The 21,119-nt window shown below is 35.4% G+C and overlaps 1 protein-coding gene across 1 annotated transcript in view; it reads right to left on the bottom strand.

Annotated features, from left to right (window-relative positions):
• ACBD6 (acyl-CoA binding domain containing 6) overlaps positions 1–21,119 on the bottom strand; it is a 119,860-nt gene that overhangs the window by 96,529 nt on the left and 2,212 nt on the right. Inside the window, exons 2-3 of the mRNA XM_026703297.2 lie at positions 17,916–17,980; positions 14,967–15,063 (exon numbers count right to left, since the gene is read on the bottom strand). Of these exons, the coding sequence (XP_026559082.2) occupies positions 14,967–15,063; positions 17,916–17,980 (162 nt within the window). The remainder of the gene's footprint in view (positions 1–14,966; positions 15,064–17,915; positions 17,981–21,119) is intronic.

Below are 21,119 nucleotides of genomic sequence, written 5' to 3'. Positions count from 1 at the left end.
GCCACATTTTGCATTCCTTTCTTTCTTTCTTTATTCAATTTTGTGGTAACCCAACTTTTTCAAAGACTGAAAAAAGAATCTGGCAATTGGAAGAACAATATACAATAACAGCAAATGATCAAAACTTAGCATAATTAAAAGACGCTTCACAACCACTATATTCCAAGGCCTGGAAGCACAACCAGGTTTCCAACAACAGGTTTCAACAATTTCCTAAATATCATAAAGATGGGAGCCACTTGAAAATTTCAGCTATCGGGGAAAAGAAGGCAGAGCCTCCTCGCTGACGGACCATAGATCGCGACTCTCTGCGGCTATGGTCCGTGCTCTTTCGTTGGAGAGCCCCGATCATTATGATTAGGGGCTGAAGCTGCTTTGGAGGAGTGGCAGAGTAAGGGAAAGCTGCAAGCCAGGTTGAGAGGAGCTGCATCTCCCCTCCTGGGCTTGGTCTTTTTCCCCCTGAAGACGACTGCAGCAGTGGTTTAAAATGGCCACCCCAAAGAGGAGGACTCAGCTGGATTAAGTTTTGTGAAGGAGAGAAGAAAGAGATAGATAACATCTGAACCGGGACAACTGGGCAATACAACTAAATAAAAGTACCCCGGGATTAAGGTAACATGGAATTTTTAAGAAAAGAAAAGTGAGCGGTAAAATTACAAAGGGACAGGAAAAAAAATAAGAAAATATTTTTGACAGCTAAGCGGAGCTTCGAACCAGGAAAGGAAGAAGCCGGAACTAAAGATTTAACTAAATTGGACTAAAATATTTTGGGAATAAACAGGCATAAAACAAAGCTGGGCTTAAGATTGTCAAAAAATAATAATAATAAAGTTTACAAATTGGAGACTGGATTGTGCTGGAATATTGAGGTTCGAAAATCCCTAAACAAAAAAATAGGGAAAAAGGTGAGGACTTTGTATAATGGAGAGTGCCACCTTTTGACAAAAACTTGAGCTCAAACAAAAGGGAAAGCATCCTGTTTCTGAATGAACTTGTGTGGATATAACACTAAATAAATATTGAAACAAAGTAAGAATCTTAGAAAGTGGGAGCAGAACCAGAATAAAGAAAAAAGCAAGGAAAGACTTACTGTGGGATTGATTGATGTTTTATTCCTGGGCTGGAATAATTGAGAACTTTAGAAAATTGAAAGAAGAAAGAAGGAAAGTAAAAGTGTTTTTTTTGTGGACTTTAACGATCATAAAATACAAGAGTGTGTAATGATGATATCTCTTCGGGAATTAAAAACGGAACTTAAAAATATGAGAGAATTACTATAGGAAAGAGGCGAATCATTTTGCTCTGTGTTAGAAAAAATAGAAATGGCGACTGAAGAACAAGAAGAAAGAGCTTCAGAGGAGGAGGAGTGGACTCAAGGAGAAGACATTTTAAATAGACAATCAACACAAAGAACACTACAAAGAAGTGGGGAAAGAAGGAAGGTTAAAAAGTTGAAATTTAAGAAGGCAATCAAAAGGGGGAATACCTGTGAAGTCAGGAAAGGCAGAAAGACTCAGCAGAAAAGGGGAAAGGAAGATAGATATTAAGAAAGAGAGGGATATAAACTGGAATGAGAAAAGGGGAAAAGAGGGGGAGGAGAAGCAGTAAGAAACAGGTGCATGAAATAAAGAAATACGGAAATAGTAAAACATTGAAAAGAAATTGTTTTTTCAGAGATAATGGTTGATGAAATAAAAGGGGATTCTGCAGGGTGACAAGGGGTAATAAGAATATTTCTGCAATTAAAACTATTTAGAAAATAGGGTAATATAGATACTGATAACTTTTATTAAAAATTAAGAGGGGAAAAAATGCTGCGGAATCCAAATGAAAAGATGTAATGATTATTATTGTAACTTCTTAAAAATAATGGTTTATTGGGAATCAAGACGAGGGAATAAAGGTATATTTTAATCATTAAGGTATCACACTCAAAGCAGTAAAAGGGGAGAAACCTATACTTGTTTTTTTTCTTTAGTGTTAAAATTTGTATTAATCTAGAATTTATAAAAAGAATGTGTAATGGAAAGGAAATATGACAGACTAAAGAATCAGTTAAATTAATAAGTTAATATAGACTATTAAAAGTAAGGAGAGACATTGGTAACCTTTTAGTATTACTATTATTATTATCATTATTATCATTATCATCATCATTATCATTAGGCAAACATATTGTTTATCTTTATTTTTAAAATAAATATTAAAGGATTATATTTGAAATAATTGAAATGAAACAAAAAGATGTTTCGATTGAGATTAATGAAAGAGGCTAGAATTAATGTGTTTGTTTCTCTCCTTACTGAAAATTTGGAATGGAAAAGGTAATAATAGAATTAAGTATGCATATATGAATGTGTAATTGCTGTCATATTTGTATGTAAAGGTGATGACCCGGAAATATGTTGTCCACCAAAAAGAGATTTTTGTTTTTAATGTGCAAAACTGAATAAAATTTGTTAAAAAAAAAAAAGAAAATTTCAGCTATCGGCACAATACAAAGTAGGTACATTGATACAAGATGAGAAGGATCTGGTAAAACACCCCAAATCTTCAAAGTAAATATTTCTTCTAAGAAGGCACATTCATATTATTGCAAATACTTTTCTTAAACGGCAACTGTACTGCCCAAAATTGGTTCTCCCTCTGTAGGTCTCTATAACAGTTCAGATACTTGCCACTACCTGTCCTTCTTTCAAACCTACAGCTGGTTTTACTTTGCAGCTCCATGCATATTATTACAATTCTGATAACAAACGGCAGAAGAATTCTTGTAGAAAGTTTACTGAATGTTAAATAGACATACATTATAGATTTACAGAAACACTGATTAAAAAATGCTTCGGAAAAGGTAAAGAATGAGATATTGGATGAAGAGATCATTGGCTGAAATATTAGAGGTGTCCAGTTATTGAAAATGTTTGTCCTTTTTTTGATGAAGGGAGAAGTCATTTCTTTCTATACTTTTTTCTTTTTTCCTTTCCCTCTTTTTTTTCCTCTCTGCATTTCTTACATTTTTTTATATTCCTCTGTATTAGTTTATCTTTATCTTTTAAAAATTCAATAAAGATAAATTTAATTATTTTTATAAATAATTATAATATAAAAAATTATAAAAATGATTATAAAAACTGATGTTTCCAAAAAATATTGCTGGTTTTTCTGTCTCTGTTTGGGACTTAGTCCCCGTGGAGGAAGCAAACTCAGCTAAACACTAATCGTGTTTGACAATCATAATTGCACTTCAGAACCAAAAGTGGTTAATTATGTGTGAATTGTTACCTTTTGTTTACTAGTTAAAACCAATGCCAGGAATATTAAAAGAGAGGAAACTCCACCCCTGTATTCAGATGGTCACAAAATTACTACCTTTAACACTGGAAAACAGAGGACGTAACAATATGGGGTGTGCTCTTGCCAAAATAGCAAATGAGACATGTAATGACAGTAAATAAAATGTTTCTGTGGAGTCATATTAAAGCCAAATTGTTCTCTATCTTTTTTATAATGGGTTTGACCCCACAAGAATTAGATACAATATGGCTAGGAGAGGAAAAGAAAACAATTAGTAAAACATATAAATATCTTTTGGATTACAAATTAAAAGAAGAAATAGTCACAGAATCTATGATAATTTGGGCTAAAAACGTGGGTCAAAGTATTGAATTAGATAAGTGGGAACACATCTGGCAAACAAATTACAGTCTCGTATAAAGAAAACGTATACAAAATAGTTCATCGCTGGCAACTACCTCCTGTGAGACTGGCTAAGATGTTCCCCAACCTACCACCCAACTGTTGGAAATGTAACTACGCACAAGGAACATATTTTCACATGTGGTGGACTTGCCCATGTGCTCAGAAGTTTTGGAGAAATATTAGAAATTGGATTTTAAATATAACAAAACAAAATTTAAAACTTGAACCCAAAACCTTTCTGCTAAGTATGACAGATTTAAACATGGAGAAAAAATATCAATATTTAATTTTGCATATTATAACTGCGGCCAGAATAACCTATGCACAAAACTGGAAACCATCTTTCATTCCTTCAGAGGATATGGTAATTAAAAAAAATACATGAATGTGCAGGATATGGTAATTAAAAAAATACATGAATGAGATGGATAGCCTAACCAAATTGTTAAAAAATAAACAAGATAGTGACCATTATGAAATATGGAACATTTGGTATGATTGGTTAAAGAAAAGGTAATATTTGATATTTGGATAAGTTATGGAAATGACGGAAGACGTGCATTTAATTATAAACTATATAGAGAAATTAAAACTTTAAAAGAACGAAGGAGTTATTGTAACAAGGCAGATCATGTCAATGATAAAGAAATTTTTTTTTAACCATTGCTCAATATATGCTGTAAAATGTATATATGTATACATGTATACATATGTATATATATGTGTGTGTGTGTGCATATATATCTCTGTTTTAAATGTATGTCAAATGTTTTTTTTCTAGAATAAAAAAAATGTTTCTGAATGCCTGAAATATTATATTCGCCAGACTTTATTAAGTTTTCTTCACATTTGTCTTCATTTAAATGCATCTTGACATTTTTCAGAATATGAAGTCAGTTTGCATCCAAACAATATTTTAAAATTTTTTGTTTTTCTTTCTGTGATTCTAATGAAAAAACTGCTATAATTCAGTCATAAGTTCATTTTGTACAATATGTCAAAAATATGCAGCTTTAATATTTTATTCTAAACAATGTTTGGGGCTTCATAAACAATTACAAAAGTGATGGATCAAGAGTTTTAACTTGGAACTTTTTTAAAAATAGAAAACCACCTATTAACCAAAATGTTGATTAACTTTATATTGTGTAATCTATTCCCTGAGTTAAAGCTATGTTTCTTTACAGTGGTTCTAATTAATATTAAGGCAATTAAATACCTGGAGGAAAAACAATTAGCATGCATGCTCTAGAACAGCGGTCCCTAACCTTTCTGGCTTGGTAGCTTGGCATGCAGAGGGAAGAGTTCCTTGTGAGTGGTAGACGGACATGTGCGGTCACCGCTGGCGTGAAGGGAGCTCTGCACGCAAGCGGCCACCATTCGCGTGAGGGTAGCTTCGCATGCAAGCACAAGATGGCCAATGCTCACACAAGGGGAGCTTTGTACGCGAGTGCAAGATTTCTATTGCTTACGCGAGGGGAGCTTTGCATGCGAGTGCAAGACAATTGCCACTTGCACAAGGGAAGCTTTTCACGCATGCATATGCTTGCCATTGTTTGCATGGCCCGGCTCCAAACAGGCCGCAGTCTGGTAGTGGGTTGAGGACCCCTGCTCTAGAATCCCAAGATGCTCTAAATAGTATCAGGATCAGTGGGTTGTTTTTTTTTTTTAAGTCTGCTAACTTTTAGTCACAGGATAATAGCAATAGCATTTAGCCTTATACACTGCTTCACTGTGCTTTCCAGCAGTTTACAGAGTCAGCATATTGTCCCCAACAATCTGAGTCCTCATTTTACATCAAATGATATGGTCAGCAGTTTGCCCACAACACAATAAGCAAGTATAAATAAAAACAATTTGCCTTTTTAACTACCGTGCCATAGGCATATAAAGTTAAATTATACCAGTGCTCTGTCTCAGGTTCACGTCTCACTTTTGTCCATCAGCATTCTATGTATCGCTTCTGTCACTTCATCTCCATAGGTTCTGCTATAAGCCAGAGATCCATCTAGGATCAGCACACACAGAGAGGCTGCTTGGGAGCAATTTCATCAAATGGCCAAGTCACCTCTTGATCATGTAGTACAAACAAGCACTCAATAGAATTGCTCATAGGATTGCTGCAAAATCCGCAAGCCCCACCAGAAACTGTCTGTATTCATTATGTACCTGGGGCAGACCATCTTAACTGCATGGTTTTCCCACAGAGTTAAGCACCAGTCAGTCTCATCCAGATTATGAAGTGATCTAAGCATGGCACAAAATGTATTTGCCTGCATGTGTCAAGCCCAAGATTAATTGAAACAAGCCATAAACTCCTGAGCATGAAGGCTGTAGTCACCTCATAGCAATAGGGAAGGAGTTTCCAACATCACGCTAAAGACTAGGTGAAATTTAGATCAAGTAAAGATTCTGCTGGTCAACAAGATGGCTGATACACTACCAGGAATTTATTAATTTGCTCTTATAATGTGGTTAAGGCACCAGGCTACAAACTGGAAGACTGTGAATTCTACTCTTGTCCTAGACACATTGCCAGTTGGGTGGCCTTGAGCCACTCAGACTCACAGAGATAGGAAGAGGACAATGGCAAACTACTTCTGGTTTTGGAAATGGAAAATACTGCCAAGAAAACTGCAGAGACTAGTGTAGCCAGTCACACTAATTTTCTTCTGCCCATTTGGCAATGACTCTGAAACACTAGCTTGTCTTTCTGACTTAATGTAGCATATATACATTCACACTTCAACAGCTCAGCAGCAGGATCCTTGAATCCAGACAAGGAGTGTATAATTAAGCTTACAATATGTACTTAGGCTGCAATATGAAAGGAAATTGATTCAGGTGCTACATGGTTATAGAATGGAATTGTCTGTCTGAGACAAGGAAGTAATTCAAGCAACTGCTGCCATCCTGACACACAAACAAACCAACAAAAGGATAATTAAATTCTCATTCTGGGATTGCTAGCTAGGCAGTAACACAGAAAAAGTTCACTAGAAACTGTGTGATGGAGTCTGTTCCTCCGAATAAAGTTACAGAACCAATACTCAAACTTACAAATGCAGGATCACCTTAACTGAGTTAAGAAAGCAAAGAGAAACCTTTTTTCCCAAGTCAAAATATTAGAACCAAAGGCCAGCCATGTTAATTGAATCTGAAGCATCTCTATTTCTAGCAGGAATATTTTTTCTGCCCTTTCATTATCAACCATATTTCTTCCCTGGAAAGCTGCTGTAATAAGGGTTGAACCACTCAGTGCCACCACTTTCAGGCTTAAGGAATTTCCCCATAAATCTGGATACTGCAATCAAGTGAGTTGTGCTTAAATTTCAGCAAATATATTCTGCTCATAAATAGATATTCCTTTTCTCTCTCTTAGATTACTTTTAGTATTCTAAAACAGAATATAACTTCATAAGTCACAACTATATCCACTGTACTACTTAGCAAAAAGGGTCACAGAAGCTTTTTCATATACATGCATAAAATATAAGATATATTCATATATCTTTAGGGGAAAATTCTCTGTTTACACCAATTTTATTTAAATAGCTCGTGTCAACTTGTGAAGGAATCTGCTCATGCAAATCCTTGGCATAAGCAGTCTCTGCACAAGCCCATAGGCATTCAATTTAAAAACACATTTATTTTAATAGCGCTAATTATTCTGTGTGAGCAAAAAATAAGACCTACCAGTGCGGGGGGGAGGTAGGCCAGGCCTTTTGTTATCTTCCTCCAGGGCCAAATATGGTAGATTTCACCTTTTCAAGAACCCTGATCTCAGACAAGTAAGTTGAATACAACTATAAATCTACAAGGGTGTATGTACTGACACAGATATTTTGAATGGGCAGCTAAGCCATTACTGGCCGGGGCTGCTTTTAAGAAACTATCTACAGTGCTCCTTAGCTCATGTCCTTGGCAGCTACCAATAGGATTATATTAATTAAGAAGCACAGCAGAAGAAGGGGGCAGTAGCCATTTCCACTGCAGTAATCTTCCTTACATATCCTTTACCTATTCCTAGTCCAGAAACTTGCAGAGGGAAAAAATCTCCACCAACCTTTTGCTTTAGCTAAATACCAGTCAAGCTGTGTTCTGGTTTTTTCCTCTCCCATAATCTCTTCATTTACAAGGAGAAGGCAAGGTAGACATCAATAAATATGATTCATAGATGGGAAAAAAAAACTCTGAGCCGTCTCTCCTGTGTAGGTCCAGCAAGCAAGGAGCAATGACAGACCGGTGGTAATTATCAATGGAACTTCAGGAATTTATTTGAATTTTTTAGACACAATTTCATCTGCCTTTTTCTGCCTAAATTAAAATATGGTGGCAATCAGTTCTGCGGGAGCCACTGAACCTGGTCCAAATGCTAGAATAAGATGTCAACAGCTAGATAACATATGCCAACAAATAGGCCCCCAATTTGCTTTTGACCCATTAGTTGGACTCCAGATTACACCCCCCTTGGATCTTACTAATTGAAATAAATACAACGTGTCATAAAACTATTCCTCTTCCATGTGATTCTATTTGTGATTCTATGTGTTGCCATTTTGTTTAAAACTGTATTTAAAGTTATCCTGTTATTTTAAAATTGTTCACGGACATTATTCATATTGTCTTGTATCATACATAGTAGGTGAGCCACAGTCTGAATCTTTAATTGCAATGGGTTTCACAGTGCTAAAAGCAGCCATCCATTACATATTAATTAATTATAAAATGCAATGGCAAATAAGATGTGGATGGATGCCACCTCAGCCATGGTCTTGAGAGATTTTTTTTTTAGTTGCTTTCAGACAATTTTTCACAGTTCTTAAAATAATGAACCAAGATAATCATACTATAACCAAAAGGAAAGCAAGGAAAGTAGCTGCATCATCAAATATGTAAGAGCAGTGGAGTCTACTCTTGACAATAACTCAACCTACAAAAATCAGATGTTATGATAAAAATGTAATCTCAAATTGCTGTACGTTAGAAGCCTATCCAAGTAGCCTATTCAGACCTAGATCCCTGACTTATTTCTAATTTGGCGCATGGAATGTCCAGGATTTAATTAGTCTTTACAACGTCTCAAAAATCTACTGCACCCTTTCAAATAGGTACAAGGTTAATTATTTTGTCCACAGAAGTATTCTATAGTCTATTACCACACAAATACTTACATGACAAATCATAATTTATGGTTTTGCTATCTCAGAATAACCAAACACTACAGGAAAATGCATTGAATATTTCCATTTAAGAGGACATTTCCTGAAAAAGATCAGTTCAAAACGTGATACAGAATTTTCTGAATGACCTTCAAATAGATTCAGAAAGTAGTTGGATTTTTTTTAAGCCTTAAAGCCTGAATTTCTTGCTGTAATAATAAAAAACCCTGTAATGTGAAAAGAGATTCAAGAGAAAAAAATATTAAAGTCTGGTAACTAATGAGAAGAAAACTTGAACTTCCAGATAAGCCCTATACTGACTGTATACATTTTTAAAATTATGATTTCAAGTCCTTCTCAAATTCTAGGAGCCTATATTATATTTCAATCCATTGCTAAAATCAAAGTAGTCACATCATAAATAAAGCAGAAACAATAAATTTAAAAAGACATAATATCAAAGAAAAAGTAAGCAATGTGAATGTTCAGTTCTATATCTTTCTGCTCAAAGGCAACACAATTCAAGATACATACATAAATAATATTTCTCAGTAATTTGGAGAAAGACATGGTTAGGTACCTCCAACAGTCCACTCAGATGTTTTTCACAGTAGATCATGGTTTAGTTTAGCTTAGTTTACTTTATTGTCATTGCACCTCGTACAATGAAATCAAACACCATCTTCAGTGCACATTATGACCATGAAAATAAACAAAAATACATATCCTTCACACTCCACACATTGAACCGAAAACCCCCAACACCGCACCAACACTGCACTATACAGTAGAATTCAAAAGAGCTACTGCCCTGGACTGTAATGGCAAGTAATAATCAAATGTCTTTCTTGTTAAGGATCATTTCAACCTTTCCTAATGGCAATCTACTAACCGCTATTCACAACAGATATGAAAACAAAGATATGAAGAATCTATGTCTGTCTCATTAGATATTAAAATATTTCCTTTTCTTTTTTGGTGTTTTCAAAAAAGCAAATCTTTCTAAAACTAAAATCACTATAGAGTACATTCTGTTCAATTTTAATAACTTGTTTTTCAAATATGAATGCACATATTTGATAGTGATTGTTTTTGTTTTAATAATTTAAAAGAATTAATCTGTACAGCATAATACCAAAGAAATAATAGTATAACATTTTAAATGGTTTTATAATGTTAATATGGCATATTTTAAATAAAATACCTGTCTTCATATAATTTACAGAGTTGAGTATAAATATAAATACATTTAGGTTTTTGACTAATGAGCATTTAAGATCACAAAAGGATCACATAATTAAAACATGTATCAACATATACTGCATTACAATTTTAAGAGTATATCAGAGCAAAATCTCAAATTGTTGTTTGGAGAAACAAAATTATACTACATGAATATATAACTATGCAAAGTTTATTTTAATGTATATAATCTTTTATAACACAATGAAACTGTCTGTATTGAAAACTTCAATAATTTATGAATCTCTGTTATGAAAGATCTATAATTAATATAATACACAATTTATGTTAGCAAAATGAAAAGGGAAAGCAATGATGTAATGCTACAAATAAATTAGGTGAACACTTAGCAATTTTCTTTTGAAATTTCAAACTAATCATGTGTTTTCCTGATTGCTAACTATGAAAATCAATAATGCAACATCTATTGTATTTTGCAAACTCAAGAGAGATCTGAAGTCTGATTTTGCTTATAGTGTTCTCTCATTAATGTTAACTTTCCAGTTAAGTTTAGAGATCCTACATTTCATTTGACGTCTTACATTTTATACCAAAAACATAGAAATAATATCTCAATTAAAACATGATGTTGTATAGTAAACCTTTATGAGGTAGTCCTCAATTTACAACTATAATGGAACTAAGCATTTCCAGCATAAGTCATCATGGTTGTAAGTTGAGTGGACACATGACTGGACATGATTTCATGCCTTTTTTGTGGTGATCATTAAGTAAACACCTAGTCGTTAAACGAATACCACCATTGTTACACAAATCAATGTATTCTATGGGCGTATTTTCTTGCAAACATCCCCAAAACTGACAAAAAAATATCATAAATTGCAGTCATGTGATTGTGGAATGCTGCAACTGGCAATAAAGATGAGACTATTATCCATAATTTTCAATTTAGTTAAACTGGGTTGATTATGGTTTACAGGTAGCGTTCGAATTACGACCACAATGGAGACCAAAATTTATATTCCTAAGCAAGACAGTTGTCAAATGAATTTTACCCCATTTTGCAACCTTTTTTGCCACAGTTAAAGCAAATCAGTTGTTAACTGAATAATGTAGTTGTTAAGCAAATCTGACTTTCCCCATTGACTTTGCTTGCCCAAAACTGGCTTGGAAGTTACAATTGGTGATCACATGACCTGGGATCGTGCAACTGTCATAAATGCATGCCAGTTGCCAAGAGCCCAAATTTTTTATCATGCGGCCATGGGGATCCTGCAATTGCCTTAAGTGTGAAAACTGGTTGCAAGTCACATTTTTTCAGTGTGTTGTGACTTCAAACAGTCACTAAATGAATGGTTTTAAGTTGAGGACTACTTGTAATGTTATATTCTTTTTTTAAAGGTTTTATAAGGTAGAATTAATGAGAAATTATTTTCTTTGTAAATATGTTAATTTTATGACAACAACATAGCACGTGCTAGTAAAACTACTTTTCAGGTTTTTAAGCAAAAGCATGATATCTTGGACAAGGGATTTAGTTGGGAAACATTGTGAGCCATTAAAATAAATTGAGTCCATTCTACTTGCAACATCAAGCAGTTCTTAAAAGTGAGGTCTAGAGAGCCCCTTTCACATGCTTCATGGAGTCAAAGAAATATTTTAAAATTACTGTGCTGAGTTTTAATTTCTAATACAGTAAACATTAATATAGACTACATAAACCATAACTTTTTAGGGTCTTTAATCATTTGTAAGAATGTAAAGGATCTGGGAGTGGGTGGGAAATGTTTGAGAACTCCTGTGCTCGATGACCATGTCCCATAGTTACACTGCTATAAAATGCAACACATTTTATCAGTGTTTTCATAAGTAAAGCCATCCAGATGATCAACAACTTTTTTTCTGTATCACGCCTGAAGTGCAAGCAAATTATGAAATGATTTATCTGTCAAATCTAAAACATTTCAATGGTAAGAGACATTAATTCCTAATACTTTCCAAGAGTGGCTGGCTAGTACTGCCCTCTGGAGGGCATTTTATAAAGGAAAGATATTTTTCGAGAACAAATATATACATCTAGACCTATTTCATGCCTGAAGTAGGTAAGCTTTGGTAAACACTTTGTTATTTTTCAAGGCTGCTTTTTTTAGGAGCAAACGAGCTACTTTCAGTGTTCTTCTCACCTTATCTTCAAGAAAAATGTCTCATATTTGTTCCCTTGGACTAGAAGCATTTGAACTTATTTATGTTACATTTCTAGGAGTTGTCTTTAAAGCTTTAAAGCAAGGCACTAAAATAAAAAATATATGAAGGAGTCGAAACAATATACATCTGCTGTAAATCGAAATCTGAGGTTACATAAGGAAAGGCTACAATTTTCACACCTTTTTTATGAGCTTCCAGGAGATGTTTAGCTGCTTTGGAAATGAGACTCTGAATTAGAAAGATCTTTGGTCTGATTAAAAGAGCAATTATATCCTCAATAGAAGGATGAATAAAAGAAAGGAAGTAATATTCCATTTATATAATTTAGTTGTCAACATAACCTTTCAATAGCCTGATTTAGTACTTTGCTCTGAAAAAGCCACCATATTAGTCGATAAATTAACTTTCATTCACTATTAGCATCAGAGCTCCATCTTGTGGTAACTGCATGGACTAGCTACAATAAAATGTTGAAAAAATTTATAAGAAATCATTTAAAAGCTTCTGGTTACCAAGTCCCATTAGCTATACTCACCGTTGTCACCACTGAACTATAAATCTTAAGACATATACCGTTTTCAAATTATTTCATTTGTAACTTTAGAAAATGTTACAAAGGGATAACAAATTAAACTGTTGTTAGGCTAATTAACAACAGTTTAATTTGCAACAATTAATAATTTAATAGGATGATTGCAGACTTTAGTTTTCCAAATTTCTTGGAACAAGTTAATACGCAAATGTATTGTCCAAAGTACAACAAAATGGCACAAATTATCTTAAGCACTTACCTCACTACTCACCTCATATTCAAATGTGCCCTCAATCACCAATTTCCTATTCTACTTTTATTCTACTTTTTCTACTATTTTACTTTTTCAAAGGCAGGGAAAGGAGAGATTTCTTTGGGCAGATGGAAAGGGACTTGAAATAATATTATGGGCTTTTTCCTGGTGGTGAAAGAAGTTAAGCATAATGCTTCCTCTACCCCTTCAAGAGTGACTTCCTATATTTTATCTATGACAAACACACCTTCTCCAAACTGAAGGGTTTGATCTCTTAATTAAGACATGAAGAAAGATGAATCAAAAAGAAGTAACAGCTGGTTGCATGTTTTAAGTCAAACACTTTGAAGGGTTCTGCATATTCAGTTTGAATAGGGAGCAAAATAAAAGTATTAATTTCATATACAGTATAATATTGCTATAATTGTTAGAAAATCCTAAAAAGGACAATATGAAATATATAGTCTTAAGACAGTTAGTAGGTTAGCATTTCCCTCTGCAATCAAACAGGGCAGAATACTAGGGTCTCCTCAATTCTAGCAAGATGGAAGGAAAAGGCTGGGGTTGAACACTGTACCTGAAGGAACCCCAGTGTCTTAAATCAATATTAACATACAAAACACAAAGTGGAACAAATGAAGATTTTTAAACACGCCTAACATGGTGATCATTAATAAACTAAGGGACAAATTCAAAACTGTTGCTTGAAAATTTTTTGGGACATATATGGCTGATGAAATAAACTTAAAATTCAACCACTAAATAAAAATATTGTACTTTTCAGTGTGTAAGACACACTCCCCCCCAACAAATGGGTGGAAATATCTGTGCATTTTATACAGCGAATGTTGCTGAAGCCCTGCCCATCCACTGGTCCCCACCCTTTGGCCTCTGCCTCCCAGCAATTTGACTCCTTGCAGCAAACAGCAAGCAGCCTGATCAGCTTCAGCACAGCCTGATTTGAGCAGCTGATTGTCGGCTGGAATTGTCTCCCAATGATCAGCTGTTTTAGGCTGAAGGGATCGCCATTGCCTATTGTCGCCTCTGTACGCCCCATTTTCAGCCCGTTCTGGACAGCGGGGATTGGAACAGGTGAAAAATGGGCCCCCAGAGGTAGAAAATGGGATGCGGAGGCTGAAAATGGGGCACATGGGGGCGGCAATAGGCAATGGTATCTCTGCAGCCTGAAACAGCTGGTTGTCGGGAGGCAATTCCAACCGACAGACAGCTGCTTGTGCTCAATCAGGCTGTGCTGAAGCTGACCAGGCTGTTTGCTGTTAGGAGGCAGAGGCAGATTTTTTTTTCTTGTTTTCCTCTCCAAAAGCTAGGTGCGTCTTATACTTCGGGTCGTCTTATAGTCTGAAAAATATGGTATTCCTCCAAGGAATTATTCATCAGAACTAATTAACGTTGGACCTCTTAACTACCTAATTTCCAAGGCTATAATTCTTCAGCTAGCCTTAAGCTACTGATTATGAGACCAAGAATTCTCAAGCCGCGATCTGTCAAACAAAAACGTGAATATTGCAATGTTCTGGTATTAAGGTAACAAAAATGAGGCATCCATTGAATTTTTGATAATTTACAGTATATTGTGGCAGATAACTAGCTGGTTCAGTGTGTATTAACAAAGCATAACAGTCTGGAGAAACAACAGTAACCTAACATTATATATTTTAAAGAAGTAATCCATTTATTTAAAATATAACAATCTCCATTGATTTACAAAACTAAGAAGCCCCATAAATTTATTTAAACACATCAAATGAAAGATGACTATGCTTTTTTGATGTTATTGGTCTTCTAGCCCATCTAACATACCTAATAGTAAGGAATAATAGGGGATATAGTCCAACATCCAATGGAGGCTATAGATTCCTCATCACAGACATCTGCAACTTGTTTGACATACCTGTGCATTCCATGTAGGGTCCAATTTTTTCACAGCATCAATGTACTCTTGCATTGCCTGCTCAAGACTTGTGTCACCCAATGCTTTCCAAGCTTCCCTAAGACATACATAGAAGAACCATTATTTAGTAGAAGTTCACACGCACATACACATACACCTATATCCATCCATCCATCTCTCCAATTTCTTACCCATCATCAGTTTTTTATACACTACATTAGCCAACTCATATATACATATAAAATTTAGGCAGATCTAAGTAGTAACATGCTTTCAATCTAAGCCTGTTTTGTAATAAGCACTATTAATTGGATGCACAGACCCTCAAAACTATTTTGAATTTTTCCTATAAGTAGTTTCCCCTCCTCCTCTATGAACTCTCAAACTGCACTGTAACATAGTTTTAGGAAAGAAAATAAAAATATAGTACAAAGTCACAGTTTTCCAAGTGACAAACAAATATTTTTAGTTTTTCTTTCAATTCAGGAGAAAATAGCTTGGTTGAATCATGGAGATGAACTGCTAATATAATTGAGGCCTTTTATTTTATAAGTTGCTTGTACATTAGGCATAAAATGTAATTCTCAATAGCAACTCAGACTATTTCAATATGAAAACAACCTCTACTATAATATTCATTATTCTTTAGGCAAACACAGTGCTGACTGATCAAATATATTAAAGATTTAATACATATTAGTAACAAAATAGAGACATATTAATTAAAACTATTACTGTTTGTATGAAATAAACTAAATCTCAATTATTGTAATTTTTCTAGTAAATTATATTTATGTTAGGGTGAAGTAGTTCTGTTGGCAGAAGTTATTGGTAGTCCTCAAATTATCACAATTGGGATTAAAATCTTGGCTGTTAAGTGAGACACTCACATACCCACTTTGCTCACCGAGCACAATCCCAACTCTCCCAGTTGTGCTCGTTAAGCAATCGCAAGGGTTGTTGAGTGAATGTGTGGGAGATATCTCAGAGATGGAAATGGCCCTGGGAGGGCTGGTGCCCACAGGCATGTGGAAAGCCTGTTGTAGGCTAGGAGGCTTGAATTCTCTCCCCGCTCCACCACACCTTCAGGTCTTCTCCCCACCCTATTAGTGGAGGTGATCATTCTGAAGGCTATAGAGGCTCTTTTCTCGCCAGGAAGCTAGTGAAGATGGTTATTCTAAAGCTGCAGAAAAAAAGTAAAGATAAGTGAAGTCAGACATAGTGGGACAAGATGAAAGTCTGGGCCTCCCGTGCATGATGAGTCGAGAAAATAGCCCAGGAACAGGCTAAGGCCGTAGCAGCTTTGCATATACTGGTTGGCTAAAAGAGTGGCTGAGATGGAGGAAGAGACAGGGCGGGCAGGGAGGAGTTGCAGCATATTTGCAGTGGTAAGGATATGTGTACTAGCAAGCACCCAAATTTTGATCAAACGAGTGCAGGAGGACTGCAAAAGCTGTAACTTTAGGCTGACGTCGAATAGTTGCTGAATGAACAGCCATCAGTTGACGACTATCTGTATCTATTGAGTTATAACCAAGGACAGACTTTTAATATTTTTTTTGATAAATAGATAGGATATAAGTCTTATGATCGCGCCATTATTGTAAGAGTTCTCTTGCATTTTCCAGTCTGGTTCACTTTAAAATGAATTTCCTAGTTAAAGCTACCTCTCGATTGTGGATAGAAATGAATGTAGTATCATGTCTTTTGACTGCTAATTGGCATTCATGGATACATTCTGCTAATATTTGGTTTGTTCTATGTACAGTACTGATGTTCTGTTTTTGCATGTTATTACCCAGTTTTGTCTTCTTTTGGTAATGAATCTTTGTATTTCCAGTATTTTGTCTGGGCACTGTTGGCTAGTGCACTAGTTATTCCAAATGGCTGGAATAGCCTGTTGACAGACTCTGAAACACCTCTTATGGAAAGGAGTGTTATCCTTGGGATAGGTTGTGATGTTTGTGTTATATTTAGTTTGCAAAAAACCCAAAAAATGTTTTTATTAACTGCCTCAGTCTCTGACACTGCCTTATAATGCTCCCAGAAGTCAGCCCTTTCTGAGCTCAGCTAGCTGTCATTGTGGTTGTTTGATTCCCAAAGAGGAAGCCCAACCCTATGATCTGCAGGTCTGCAACCCTTCAACCTTCTGTTTCTCCAACTGACAACAATGACACTTAAACCTTAGAGTCACTGTAGATCACTGTGAATGATCTGGTGCTAGTGCTGCAAAATTTGAAGATATCACAGGACCACTATGTGACCCAAGTCTTCACTCAAAAAATGCAACCTGGTTCTCATTCTTCTCCCTAACATCTCCTTCTCTGAGAAACAATCAGAGCAAACATGGCATCAGCCTCTCTCTTCAAGGATGCTATCCTTTCTTTGAAAGGTTTTTGAGAGAATTGGCAGATTGGCGGAAAGGCTGGCACATTTCATATATCTTGCCATGATTACTTTTGAGGACTAATTTCTCTCGTCCATTTGTTATTACATTTGTTATTGCTGTTTGTTATTATTTGTTTATTTATTACAGAGCTGTGGTGCTGCAGTGGTTAGAATGCAGTAGAATGCAGTATCGCAGGCTAACTCTGTCCACAGGCCAGGAGTTCAATTCTGACTGGGAACAAAGTTGACTTAGCCTTCTATCCTTCTAAGGTCAGTAAATGAAGAAAATTGTTGGGGGCAATATGCTGACTTGGTAAATGACTTAGAGAGGATTGTAAAGCACTGTGAAGCAGTATATAAGTTGAAGTGCTATTGCTATTATCATTTGCCACTACAGGGATGTGAATCAATATATTCTTCTTGCCATCTATTAATATGGATAGAGAAAACATCACATTTCTGTGACTAGCATAGAGTGGGATATTTGCTAAGTGAAGGAAATTTTAGGAATTGGAGGAAAAACTCAAAAGTATTGAGAAATCATTAGCTAATTTCACATACCATTTCTGCTTGCCTTCAAAATCAAAAAATCCAGGTTTGGGAATGTTACAGCGACCACATTTGACCTAAAGGAAAAACAATATGGGGATAACATTAGAGTACATGCTGAACATTAAAACAATGTTGTTATGGTACCTGATATGACCTATCTAACAACAAAAGTAAGGCTTTTCTTTTGCCCCAAAAACATAAGAATTGCTTAAAAAATAAAAAAAGGGCTTAAAAAGCCCTGATCAGATGTCAGATGAAAATTCAGAACTGGGCATAAGGACAGTGAAAACAAAGCTTCTCCCCATTTTTTTCTACTCAGCAAGATCCTGCCTGGGAATACCAAAGTTCCTTTAATGAATCTATGCACAAAAGATGCACAAGAATTCTGAACTGTTAAGTATTATATAACAAAACTGGGTGAATCTAAAAGTGCACACCAAATGAGTTGAAACTCAGATAGAATAGTTGGCAACGCCGTGTAGAATTGCTTAATTTGCAACACAATGTTCTTTTTACCTCATGTTTAAACAAGGTCAAACTGCCTTATACACCTTACACATCAGACAAGACCAATATACTTTATTATTTAACATCCTCTCGGTATTTTAAGGAAGCTTTGATACTTAGACTAGATGTCCTCAAGCTATGCTGATTTACTCAAAGGGAAGTTAATAAACTCAAAGAGAAGCTAATAAGAACAGTCACATTGTGACAGTACCAAGGAAGAGTAATTTATTTGGTGACCATGTCTTTGTTAGCGTGGTGATTTCTTGCTTCTGGACAATAGGGCAAGGCAACCCTACCTACAATTTGTGTCATCCCCTGGTTCAGGGTTTCTCAAACTGTGAGATGTACCTCCCTTGGAGAGGTGCACAGAGAGTTCAGGGAGGTGTGAAGAATTTTTTAGTTGTATATTGTTACGATACTGTAAATCCACCATTCCTAAAATACTAGTTTGAAGTGAGTAATATGGCGATGGACAAGTAACAAACTGTATTTTTAATAAAGACATAAAAATAAAAAAGCAAAGTTTCACTGTATTTTTGCAAGTGTTCATTTTGGTGTTTGGATTTTTGAGGAGAGGTATGTGCAATAAAACTCCATTAAAGAGAGGTGTGATAGTAAAAGGTTTAAGAGCCCCTGCCCTAGTTCCTTATTTAGATGGTTGTAAACTAATAATCCAATTAGCCTATGCTTCTTAGAATTTGGGGTAACCTATATAAGATCCATCCAGGGCTCTTAGCTTTGCTTGCTGGGAGTCCAATGATCATTGTATTCTTTTCCTATTTTAATAAACAATTTAGAACTCTTCCATTGTTTTGGTTTTCTATAATTTTTCCACTACACACTGTAACAAGAGAGATCTAGTCACAACATCTGAATACAGGTAAGTATTCTACATACTTTAGAACAGCAATCCCAACCTTTTGGGCACCAGGGACCGGTTCCATTGAGAAAAGTTTTTCCACGGATTGTGGGGGACAGGAGTGCTGCCTGCATCCTGTGTGGATGGGGCTTTTGCTTGTTTGTGCCGCCCTCATGCCAGTCTATAGACCAGCAGTTGGGGACCCCTGGCTTAGAATCACCACAGATTACTTGTTACAAGTTGAAGATGAAGTTTCACGTGGGCAGAAGCTGAATCTTGCCTCTAAAACTTTTCTTTAATAGTATTAATATTAAAATATATTAATATATTATATTAATTAATATAATATAATATATTATAGTATATTAATAGTATTAGTATTAAAGTAATTATAGTATCCTGATATACTTGAATACTAGGCACGAGGTTTTGTGACATAAAACAGCTAAATGGGGAGGAAATGACATTTTTCCCAATGTTTATTACACCTAACCCAGCAGCCCTGCTTGGGTTCCCCAGACTCTTTTTGAGAAGATGAGTAGAATATAATACCTGTAGGAGTTTGAGTTTCCTTCATATGAAGAAAACTATCTCCTAAAGTTATTCGTACCCAGGCTGAGCTTTATGCCAAAGAGATAGAGTCTGCGGTGATAAAATTATAATTTATTTTGAGTGACCTGAGTAGCTACACTAAAAATTCTTTGTAGTTTAAGCTACTCACCTGTGGCCTAGATCTTAGATAGACATCCATTATGGATTTTTCAGGTGACTAGATGGGTGGGAATAGCAGTCTCCAGGAAATAATTAATGCATCTTTGAAAGGTGGGGTAATGCTGTCTGTTTGGAAAGGAGTAGTAGCATTTTCCCTCTTGAAGAGGCAACTCCTGGACAGAATTGTATTTGACAACTTCCACCCAGTCCCCAACCTATTTTTTTTGTCAGTGTGATTTATTTTTCAATATTTATATCCCACCTCAGTCCTAACAGACCCTGGGTAGGTAGCAGTACAGTAAGACATACAACACAAAACATATTAAATATAATATATAAAGGAGGCACGGATTCAGTTTGTTGTCTGGTCTATATCCCTTAAACTTCACAAAGACGTTTCAGTAATCTCTCTTACCTGACCTTATATTTGATATAGATATAAATACTTTATATTTACTTTATAAGAAGAGTGGGCCAACCTGTTTTCCTAAGCACCAGAAGGCAAGACAAGAAAGAACAGATGGAAATTAATCAAGGAGAGAAGCAACCTAGAATAAAGGAGAAATTTTCTAATGGTAAGAGCAATCAACCAGTGGAACAGCTTGCCTTCAGAAGTTATGGGTGCTCCACCACTGGAAGCTTTTAAGAAGAGACTGGACAGCTATTTGTCCGGAATGGTATAGGGTCTCCTGCTAGAACAAAGGGTTGGATTAGAAGATGTCTTCCAATTATTATTCTGTTAAATCCTCTCCTGACAGGCAAGATATATGGTCAAAGCATGCATATTTAAAATGCTCCTCTGAAATTAAGAAATGTGCACATAAACAGCACTTCATAATTTCAACACCAACTGATAATTTACTTATGATGAAATAGTATATCCAAGATTCAGTACGGTATCACAGTTTTCAGTCTTCTGAAATCTTTTTGCACTTACAACTGGAAATGAAATACTGAAAAATGTCTTGAACAGTGAAAACATATGTATAAGTGTTGGCCCACTCCAGCCTCTGAGAATTTATTTTTTCATTTAAAACATTTAGATGGCTGGCTAACTCAAACAATGAGATTCTGGATGGTATACAAAAAAATAAATACATACCACCAGGCAAGCGAAAACAATTACGTGTTCATCC

The sequence above is a fragment of the Pseudonaja textilis genome, chromosome 3 (assembly GCF_049901715.1).
Source record: "Pseudonaja textilis isolate UNSWEBS1 chromosome 3, rPseTex1.2, whole genome shotgun sequence".
Lineage (NCBI taxonomy): Eukaryota > Metazoa > Chordata > Lepidosauria > Squamata > Elapidae > Pseudonaja > Pseudonaja textilis.
Note: the sequence above shows the minus strand (reverse complement) of the source record. Positions and strands in the feature narration are given on the sequence as shown.